This window comes from Podarcis filfolensis (genome assembly GCF_964270895.1).
Source record: "Podarcis filfolensis genome assembly, chromosome: 5".
NCBI classification, from domain to species: Eukaryota; Metazoa; Chordata; class Lepidosauria; order Squamata; family Lacertidae; genus Podarcis; species Podarcis filfolensis.
Genome location: NC_139608.1, coordinates 91,086,627 through 91,096,422, shown reverse-complemented (window position 1 = coordinate 91,096,422; position 9,796 = coordinate 91,086,627). Strand labels below are relative to the sequence as shown.

The following is a 9,796-nucleotide window of genomic DNA, read 5'->3' as shown; positions in this document are numbered from 1 at the left end:
TCTCATTCCTATCCAAATGCACTTCACATCAAATGACTGAGAGGGGTAATTCATTGTTTATTCCAGGTGAGTTATTTAAACTTTGAATAGCTTACCCATAGCAGGTCAGTGCAACAATAGCTTTCCCCAAATGTGCTCTCCCCGACATTTGTGCTTTCCCCCAAATATCTCTTTGATGGTCTGCCAGAAGACAGATCCCTTGAACTTAATTCTTCCTCTGCTTATTTTTGAATCAAAGTGAGGTGACTGCTTCATCATTCTCTTGAGGTTACAAGCAAACACAGGTGATCCGTATTAATGATCCATTGGCCTAACACTCCAGTTCTAAAAATAACGTTGGAAGCCTGCCCTCCTAGAAAAAGAGGCCAGGACAAATGAGACAAGCTTGCCCATTGTCCGATTCTGTTCGGGTTCCTGCAATTTGGCAACTATTGTTGATGCCCCCAGTATAAATTCACAAACAATGTTTGGAAAAAGCCTCAGAGGTCTCCAGACGTGTGGAACACCGCTGTGATGGTGAGTCACTCTCTTGTGGAATGTATGGTATTAGATTAAGAATGTGATCTTATATATACTTTCATGGAAGCAACTCATGATGACTTCAGTACTTTCAAATATCACTCTGATCCTTCGCAGAGTTAGGCACACACAAATTCATTGATTTAAATTGGCTTAAGGGTTCCTAGGGATGTATGAGGCATTGATTTGTTTTCTGCTCTGCAGTCTTTTCATACAGCTCCATTTCTATTCTTTTGCAGTTCAGCTTCTGATGAAACTATTATTATTATTATCATCACCATCATCATCATCATCATTATTTAAATTTGTATACTACCCTATACCCACAGGTCTCAGGGCAGTTATGTCATTAAACTCTCCATCTACTAAGATAATAATGCAGTCGGTTGTCAAACGTACAGTGGTACCTCGGGTTAAGTACTTAATTTGTTCCGGAAGTCTCTTCTTAACCTGAAACTGTTCTTAACCTGAAGCACTTTAGCTAATAGAGCCTCCCACTGCTGCTGCGCCGCCGGAGCACAATTTCTGTTCTCATCCTGAAGCAAAGTTCTTAACCCGAGGTACTATTTCTGGGTTAGCAGAGTCTGTAACCTGAAGCGTATGTAACCCGAAGCATATGTAACCCGAGGTACCACTGTAATCCGTTCCGGAAGCCCATTCGGCTTCTGAAATGTTCAACAACTGAGACACGGCTTCCGATTGGTTGCAGGAGATTCCTGCAACCAAGCGGAAGCTGCGTCGGACGTTCGACTTCCAAAAAATGTTCGAAAACCGGAGCATTTATTTCCGGGTTTTTGATGTTTGGGAGCCGAAACATTCCAAAACAGAGGCGTTCGGGATCCGATGTTTGGCTGTGTTATAATTGCATCAATCCACACCAATGCAAAGGAAATAGAATGCAAATCTGTGGGAGGGGGCCATCAGCCATGTATCATTTGTGAACAGCAAATACCCAACATATTATCTGGATTGATATCCATCCTGCGCTTGGGATGAATAAGCGAACATTGTCAATTTCCATTCCCGTCAGAATTCTCTGACATCTCTGGGCGCCTAACCTTCTGTTGGGTCAGTGGTCATGGGTTCTAGGAAAGGAAAAGAAGGAGCAACGCCTCAAATGGTCCTAAACAATGATGGTTGAGCCTTTTGTTGTTGCTGTTGTTTAGTCGTTTAGTCGTGTCCGACTCTTCGTGACCCCCTGGACCAGAGCACGCCAGGCACTCCTGTCTTCCCCTGCCTCCCGCAGTTTAGTCAAACTCATGCTGGTAGCTTCGAGAACACTGTCCAGCCATCCCATCCTCTGTCGTCCCCTTCTCCTTGTGCCCTCAATCTTTCCCAACATCAGGGTCTTTTCCAGGGAGTCTTCTCTTCTCATGAGGTGGCCAAAATATTGGAGCCTCAGCTTCAGGATTTGTTCTTCCAGTGAGCACTCAGGCTGATTTCCTTCAGAATGGAGAGGTTTGATCTTCTTGCAGTCCATGGGACTCTCAAGAGTCTCCTCCAGCACCAGAATTCAAAAGCATCAATTCTTCGGCGATCAGCCTTCTTTATGGTCCAGCTCTCACTTCCATACATCACTACTGGGAAAACCATAGCTTTTACTATATGGACCTTTGTTGGCAAGGTGATGTCTCTGCTTTTTAAGATGCTGTCTAGGTTTGTCATTGAGCATTTTACTTTCATACAACTAGGATTATCTTCCTAGGAGCAGCCTTCTCCAAGCTTTGACTCTCAGTGTTGTTGAACTACGGTAACCCGCTTCGTTTCTCAGCACTGGCCAGGCTCTCTGGTGGGCGATGCTGGTTTAGGAGACCCAAGGCTGGGGAAAGGCTGTTAAAAATGTTTAATCTTCCAGCAATATTTTTAGACTTCTTCTTTTGCCTTCTATGGTGTCTGCTGCTTCGCATGTCCATTCCAACAATTCACTGTAACAACTGAGATGCTTGTTCGAATTCTGTCTCTCTCTCCCCCACAGAAGTTCCTGCTGTTCTTCTTCCTGGTCCTTGCCCTCTTGGGGACCTTGTGTAATGCCCAGTGCTCAATAAAACCAGCTGACGAAAAGGGTAAGAATTTAGTGTTTGAATGTTGCCATGCTTAGAAAAACAGGATTTACGGAGGCAGAAGATGCTCCTTACGATTTTTCTCCAGCATGATCCACGGTTGCACAAGAAGGACAGTCCCATGAGTTACTCTGATGTTACTCAGGCATACAGGTGATTGCTGGAGAGGTGCCCTGAGCTTAAAGTCTCTCTTTGCACCCAGTGAGAATTGAGCCTTTTGCTATCTATATCGCCCAATTCCACCATATGAAAAGGCGTGTTTTCTGATTCTAGGGTTATGCTCTACTGCAGGGGTGTCAAACTCAAATTCACCGGGGGCCGCATCAGCAGTTTGGTCACCCTCAAAGGGCCGGTTGTATCTGTAGGACTATGTGTCCACTCTTTATTATCATAAATTATTGCCAGTGCATTCAATTATTACTGTTTTTTGTAATAATGTAAGTAATAACTAGCTCTGAAAGCAGAAACATAGTCAGAATAATGGCAAGTAGATATTCAAATGTACAATTATTGTACAATTTATTGAAAAATGATTTTTGGTAACAGACAGTAAAAATTTTTTTAAACATACAAATATTGCCAAACACTGTTTATTACACATATGGCAAACACAAGGCATTAACTTTTTTTAACTTTTCTGACTAGATGGCTGACATCGTTTTCCTGAGGTCAGTCCATCGATGTCTGGCGTTAGGTCTTGTGCTGTAGCAATCCGCAAAACAGCATGGAGGTTATCATCAGTGATGCGTGATCTGAGCTCGGATCTGTCACATCACAGGATGGCATGCGCTCAATATAAAAACAAGTGGAGGTTTCCTGTGTAGAACGGCCGGCGCCGCTAGAGGGCAGACGTTCTCTGGCTTGTAGGCTGCCGCGCATGCGCTGAAGAGGCGGCTTTCTTGTGTCAAAAAAAAAAAAAAGGGAGAATAAAAGGTGAAGGCTGGCGGCCGGCGGCGGCTACATGGGCCACATGACGAGGTCTGGCGGGCCGGATTCGGCCCGCGGCCCTTGTGTTTGACACCCGTGCTCTACTGCAACCTTTGCCGGGTGTTTTGGATTACAGTTCCCGTCAGGGTTAGGAAGAAAATTGTGGAGAAGGAACTGGACATTGACAGTAAATTTAGAATTTGGCATACTCGGAGTGAATTTGGGCTTTCAAAACCTTTTGCCAGGATGGGAAGCGGCAGGCACAATATCAACTCCATTTTACCTGTATTCTAAGTTTGGCAGCTTGGACGGACCAGAAGTTTGGCAGCAAATAGTGGGACCAGAAGCAGCAGAAGGGCCAGGAAAAGGAGAGAGAGAGAGAGAGAGAGAGAGAGAGAGAGAGAGAGAGTGAGTATGCTGGCACAGGTAGATCTGGCTGGCTGTTTTTGTGCAAACAGAAGTGATGTATAACACAAGAAGCAAGAATGGATGTTCTGAAGTTGAGACCCACACCGTGGCCTCCAAGATATTCTAAATTCATTCATTTATATATTAGACAAGGCTTATAAACAGCTTAGTTGTTGTTGTTTTTTAAAAAACAACTTCAAGGCAGCTTACATGGAATGATAGAAAACATTTGTTTATTTATTGCTTCTTAACATTTATATAAAAGGGACGCCGGTGGCGCTGTGGTCTAAACCACTGAGCCTCTTGGGCTTGCCGATCGGAAGGTTGGCGGTTCGAATCCCCGCGGCGGGGGTGAGCTCCCGTTGTTCGGTCCCAGCTCCTGCCAACCTAGCAGTTCGAAAACACGTCAAAGTCCAAGTAGATAAATAGGTACTGCTCTGGCGGGAAGGTAAATGGCGTTTCCATGCGCTGCTCTGGTTTCGCCAGAAGCGGTTTAGCCATGCTGGCCACATGACCCAGAAAAACTGTCTGCGGACAAACGTTGGCTCCCTTGGCTAGTAAAGCGAGATGAGTGCCACAACCCCCGAGTTGTTTGCAACTGGACTTAACTGTCAGGGGTCCTTTACCTTTTTAACATTTACCGTATTTTTTGCTCTATAAGACTCTCTTTTTCCCTCCTAAAAAGTAAGGGCAAATGTGTGTGCGTCTTATGGAGCGAATGCAGGCTGCGCAGCTATCCCAGAAGCCAGAACAGCCAGAGGGATTGCTGCTTTCACTGCGCAGCGATCCCTCTTGCAGTTCTGGCTTCTGAGATTCAGAATCCCCCCCCCCCGTTTTCCTCCTCCAAAAACTAGGTGTGTCTTGTGGTCTGGTGCGTCTTATAGAGCAAAAAATACGGTATATAACGGCTTGATGGTAAGAAAAAGAAGCTCAAAGCAGTTCATAAGCAAATAGCAAAAAAGTCATGGAAAGGTGGACTGAAGCTTTACTGAAGCAAGTCGTCTTGTAGCAAGCAACAACCCCAGTTTCTGACTCTGGTTTTTATAAATTACTAGAGTCCGACCAGCATTGTTTGTTTGTTCTGCACATTTCAGGATGCTTTAAACATGGGAGGTGGCACCGTGTGAATGCTGTGTGGAAAACTAACAACTGCCAAAGATGTGAATGCAAACCAAAAGAAATGATATGCTGCAGCTTGTAAGTTCAAGTTCTAAAAACAAGTTTATGGGTGTTTTGTGTTTTTTTTTAATGCTGGCATTTCTTTCTAAGTACCCAAGAACATATGAGACATGTGGTTACATATGCAACCCTAGTTTATCCAGTACATGCTTGGGGCTGCAATGCTATTTATAGCCTTAACTGGAGCATGTACTCCATAGAACTCTACGGGACTTACCTCTAAGTAAATTTTACTCCAAATACAAAACCATCTTTTCCTCTTTTGCAACTACCACCTACTACTTATTGCATCCCAAGCCAACATATCCCAATCAACCATCACACATAAAATACCAGTCAACGCTACCTTTCTGCACATTTAATTTATATTCAGTAATGATTTGGGGCTCTTGAACATTGAGAATGTAAGAACATTGTTTTATTTATATACTTAAAAATCGACAACATTGCTTTCACTTCGAATTCTCCCCTCTCCTTTATGGTGTGAATTACCTCAGCCCCCAAACTTATTTGCGGTCCTGGGGCTAGTGAATTTTGCACTGGCATCTCCAGTTAAAGTATCGACTAAAGCACCTCTTTAACGTTCCTCAAGAATAGCGTAAGAGCCTTCTGTTTGTACTTTCAGGACTGAATGAGGCTAAGCAGATTTCTCTCCTAGGTAGCTAATGACATTGACATGTGGGCCCTCAAAGGCCAGTTCAGGTGTTTGAACTTTGGCACATGTTTTCAGACACTGCACTTGCAGACCCTCCAAGTGTCCCTGTTTTGCAGGGATAGTCCTGGATTTACAAAAGCTGTCCCCAGGGCTTTTTCCCCCTACCGGAACTCACCGGAGCTCAGTTCCGGCACCTCTCAGGTAGGCACCATTGCCATTATAAGAAAACAAGGGAGGTGTTCATAGTGAGTTCCAGTAAAAAATTTCTAGAAAAATTTCTAGAAAAATAGCACTGGATGTCCCTATTTTCATCAGGAAAATGTTGGAAGGGACATCTCTGTTTTCATTGGAGAAATGTTGACGGGTATGGAATAGGACAGGCATAGGCAAACTCGGCCCTCCAGATGCTTTGGGACTACAACTCCCATCATCCCTAGCCAACAGGACTAGTGGTCAGGGATGATGGGAACTGTAGTCTCAAAACATCTGGAGGGCCGAGTTTGCCTATGCCTGGAACAGGATGTTCCTATTTTCATTGGATAAATATTGGTGGGAGTGCACTTGTATGTAAGATTGCCGGAAAGTAATGCCTGTAATAATTAATATGTCAGGTTAAAGATTGTTTTCTGCCATTGAATGCGTTCGCATGCATTCATCGTCTAAATTCCATTCCTAAAGTTTAAAACCACAAACTCTGCGGCCCACTGGAGACTGAGCTGATTTTGACTCTAGTCCTCTTAGTTCTCCTGTCATCTCTGCCATATGGCCTGACTATCTGTCTTCATTGTTTATAGAGTTTTCAGACCTATCAACTACGACAGGGAGAAGTGTGTTGCCATGTTCCACAAGCGAAGCTGCTCTATCCGTGTGGTGAACAAGACTGATCCTGCAAAACGTTGTGAGGTCTTTGCTGGCGTTGGTTAACACCTGTCTGTGGGTTTCTATTCTGGCCGGGTCTTTTAGGAAGACAAGGGGCAATAGGCCAAGGAATGTAGCTCTTCACATTTATTTAGGGAACCACAAATGTACTAATTTCACCCTCTCCTGGTTATTATCTTCTGAAATACTCCACCTCTATTACTAAGCAGCTTCTGATTTCGTAAGATGAGTTCATGCATTGTTTTGTTTTTTTAATCAAAAAAAAGAATCGCAGCTATTACTTGATTACTCAAATGCACCAAAAAGCTATCATAGATCACTATGCAGTGATTTAGTTTGATTTCCTGTTCATTCATTATCTAGTACAGTACCTGAAACAAAAATTCCCCTGTAGGAACGAGCTACAGAAAACATTCTCTAACTACTCTAGGATGAAAATATTGGAAAGCAAACTGAAATTTTTCAACATGGGAACAATCAGGTGTCAAGTCAAATATCCAAAAGGAAGTCTATCTTTCAATACTTGCATGAATATTAAACCTCAAATATCTGAAAGACCGTCTTTATCTCTTCAGACCATCTTCCATATTAAGATAAGCTGAAAGTGATCTTTTGGTAGTTCCAGCATCCAAAGAAATGCAAGAAATCGTGATCTGGGAGAGAGATTTGTCTGTGGTGAGGGATGTATGAATATGCCTGAATCCATTCCAATATTCATTTGAATTAACATTTGGTATTTTCTATTCTGCTGCAACTGGTTTATTTTGCACAAGTCTGTGTTCTGTTTTTTTTATTTAGCATACAATAGGAATACATATCCCAACCACCAACAGATATTTACAAATCCAGTACTTTCCCTGTGTGTTCCAGAGGGGCAGCAGTATTTTGCAGCAAGAATAAATAAAGAGCTTTAAAGACAAAATGAACTCAGTGACCAATGGCCCACCACAAAGCCATCCGTGGCCGCAAACCTAACAAGGGGCAGGTCCACACCACTCACATCTAATGCACATTTAAAGCACATGATTTCCCTCAAAAAATCCCAGGAACTTCAAATGATATGAAACCTTTTGTGCAAAATTGTTAAGGGAACCAAGTAGCCCATTTTTAAAAAATAATCGTTTTTATTAAGTTTTCCATTTTAACAATCCAATCACATCACATTGAATATTCCAAATTGTACAAATACGTATCATAAAGTCCAAATATTTTGCCAAATTATAAATTTTTTGTTGGGGGTTCCCATGCTTCAAGATCAGTAGGGTCCAATCATCTCGTGTTTCTACTGCCTTGAGTGTCCAATAGTCCCTTCTTTAAATCCCAAGTAGTCCATTTTTAGCCTGTGGAAAGCATTAAAATGCCCTTGTACGGCAGTTGCAAGAAGGGGTTTTCCATGTTGATCCCTGCAACAAGCCCCTCCCCATGCATGATCTCCTAACTGAGGGCCTTCTGAAGCTTCCCTCGCTGTGAGAATCATCGAATCACAGAATTGTAGAATTGGAAGGGACCCCAAGGATAATCTAGTTCACACAAACAGATTGTCTGAAAACTTGTTATATATTTATTGGTCTGTGTTTGCCTGAGCTTGAGTCTGGACTAAGGATTCTGAGCCCCTGTGTTCTGATTCGATACATGATATCCAATCACAGAACATTCCAGGATTTGGGCCTCTGCCATTGGCCCTTAAACTCTGAGTCATGATTCGCAGCTTGGAAGTTTAGACAGCCAATCACATTGGGAGTGGGAGTGGCCCAGGCCTTCAGAAATGTATATAAGCAGTTGCTTTGCCTCTGTTGTCCAGTTCTGTTAGTTCAATAAAGGTTCTTGCTGTCGTTGCTGTGTCTTGCTTTGTGGGAGCCCACTTACACTTCAACTTATATACTAAGTAAAACTGAAATAAAAAGGTATCTATGGAAACCAATAAGGACAGATATACCCATCCCAAATGCAGGCATGCAGCAGCCTGGCTGAGGAGCTGCCGTTGTGAGCACATTAGGTGATATAATATGCTATTTCTCTCCTCTAGCACTTCTAAAGGTAAAGGTAAAGGGACCCCTGACCATTAGGTCCAGTCGTGACCGACTCTGGGGTTGCGGCGCTCATCTCGCTTTATTGGCCTAGGGAGCTGGCATACAGCTTCCGGGTCATGTGGCCAGCATGACTAACCCACTTCTGGCGAACCAGAGCAGCGCATGGAAACGCCGTTTACCTTCCCGCCGGAGTGGTACCTATTTATCTACTTGCACTTTGAGATGCTTTCAAACTGCTAGGTTAGCAGGAGCAGGGACTGAGCAACAGGAGCTCACCCCGTCGCGGGGATTAGAACTGCCAACCTTCAGATCAGCAAGTCCTAGGCTCTGTGGTTTAACCCACAGTAGTGAGGGGCAAGTGGGGGTCGATAGGATGGGTTGCTGCTCCTATCCTAGCCCTCGCCCCGATCAGTGGAATTAAAATGTGAATTGAACCAAATTTCTCCCCTATCTCTAAAAGACACGTAACAGATCTCGCAGAATCTAACGGATCTTGCCAAATCCAAGGAGCAATCTGGAACTAAGCCGTTCCATGGGATAATACCTTTTAATTTGGTATCTTATTACCGATGGAGAATGAAATCGTTCTATTCATTAGAGGCAGCGCTGGAAATGAATGGGGAACGTTCCACGGTAATGGGCTTTAATCAAATTTCCGCACAGCAAATATTAGCTAGGCAGGAACTGTGGGAAAGCTGTAAAAGTCTGTAAAGGTAGACATTAGAAAAGACCACGAGATGATCGTTTCGTAGAAGCTGAATATTCATTCCTTATCACCTTATATGTTTTGTAAGTTTTTTGCCGGGTGGGATGGGGTGGGGGGAGTATTCAATATTTCTGCTTCTGACTTTTAGCTAGGTGCTAAGACCCAGAGTGGGACGCGGGTGGCCTAGGACTCACAGAGCCTAGGACTTGCCAATCACAAGGTTGGCAGTTGGAATCCCTGCAACGGGGTAAGCTTCCGTTGCTTGGTTCCTGCTCCTGCCAACCTAGCAGTTCGAAAGCACATCAAACTGCAAGTAGATAAATAGGTACTGCTCCAGCGGGAAGGTAAACGGTGTTTCCGTGTGCTGCTCTGGTTCACCAGAAGCAGCTTAATCATGCTGGCCACATGACCCAGAAGCTGTACGCCGGCTCCC

The 9,796-nt window shown here is 43.7% G+C and overlaps 1 protein-coding gene across 1 annotated transcript; it reads left to right on the top strand.

Moving 5' to 3' along the window:
• The first annotated feature begins 383 nt into the window (after positions 1–383).
• MSMB (microseminoprotein beta) lies at positions 384–6,681 on the top strand. Its single transcript, XM_083616075.1, has 4 exons — positions 384–516; positions 2,495–2,582; positions 5,009–5,111; positions 6,543–6,681. Exons 1-4 carry the CDS (start codon positions 514–516, stop codon positions 6,670–6,672), a joined length of 324 nt encoding a protein of 107 aa, XP_083472201.1. The 5' UTR covers positions 384–513; the 3' UTR covers positions 6,673–6,681.
• Positions 6,682–9,796: the final 3,115 nt, after the last annotated feature.

Bases quoted from the DNA above. Each gene is read 5' to 3' on its own strand.
- MSMB (XM_083616075.1), top strand. The intron at 2,583-5,008 runs GTAAGAATTTAG...TGCACATTTCAG, and splicing joins AAAACCAGCTGACGAAAAGG to GATGCTTTAAACATGGGAGG. The intron at 5,112-6,542 runs GTAAGTTCAAGT...CATTGTTTATAG, and splicing joins GAAATGATATGCTGCAGCTT to AGTTTTCAGACCTATCAACT.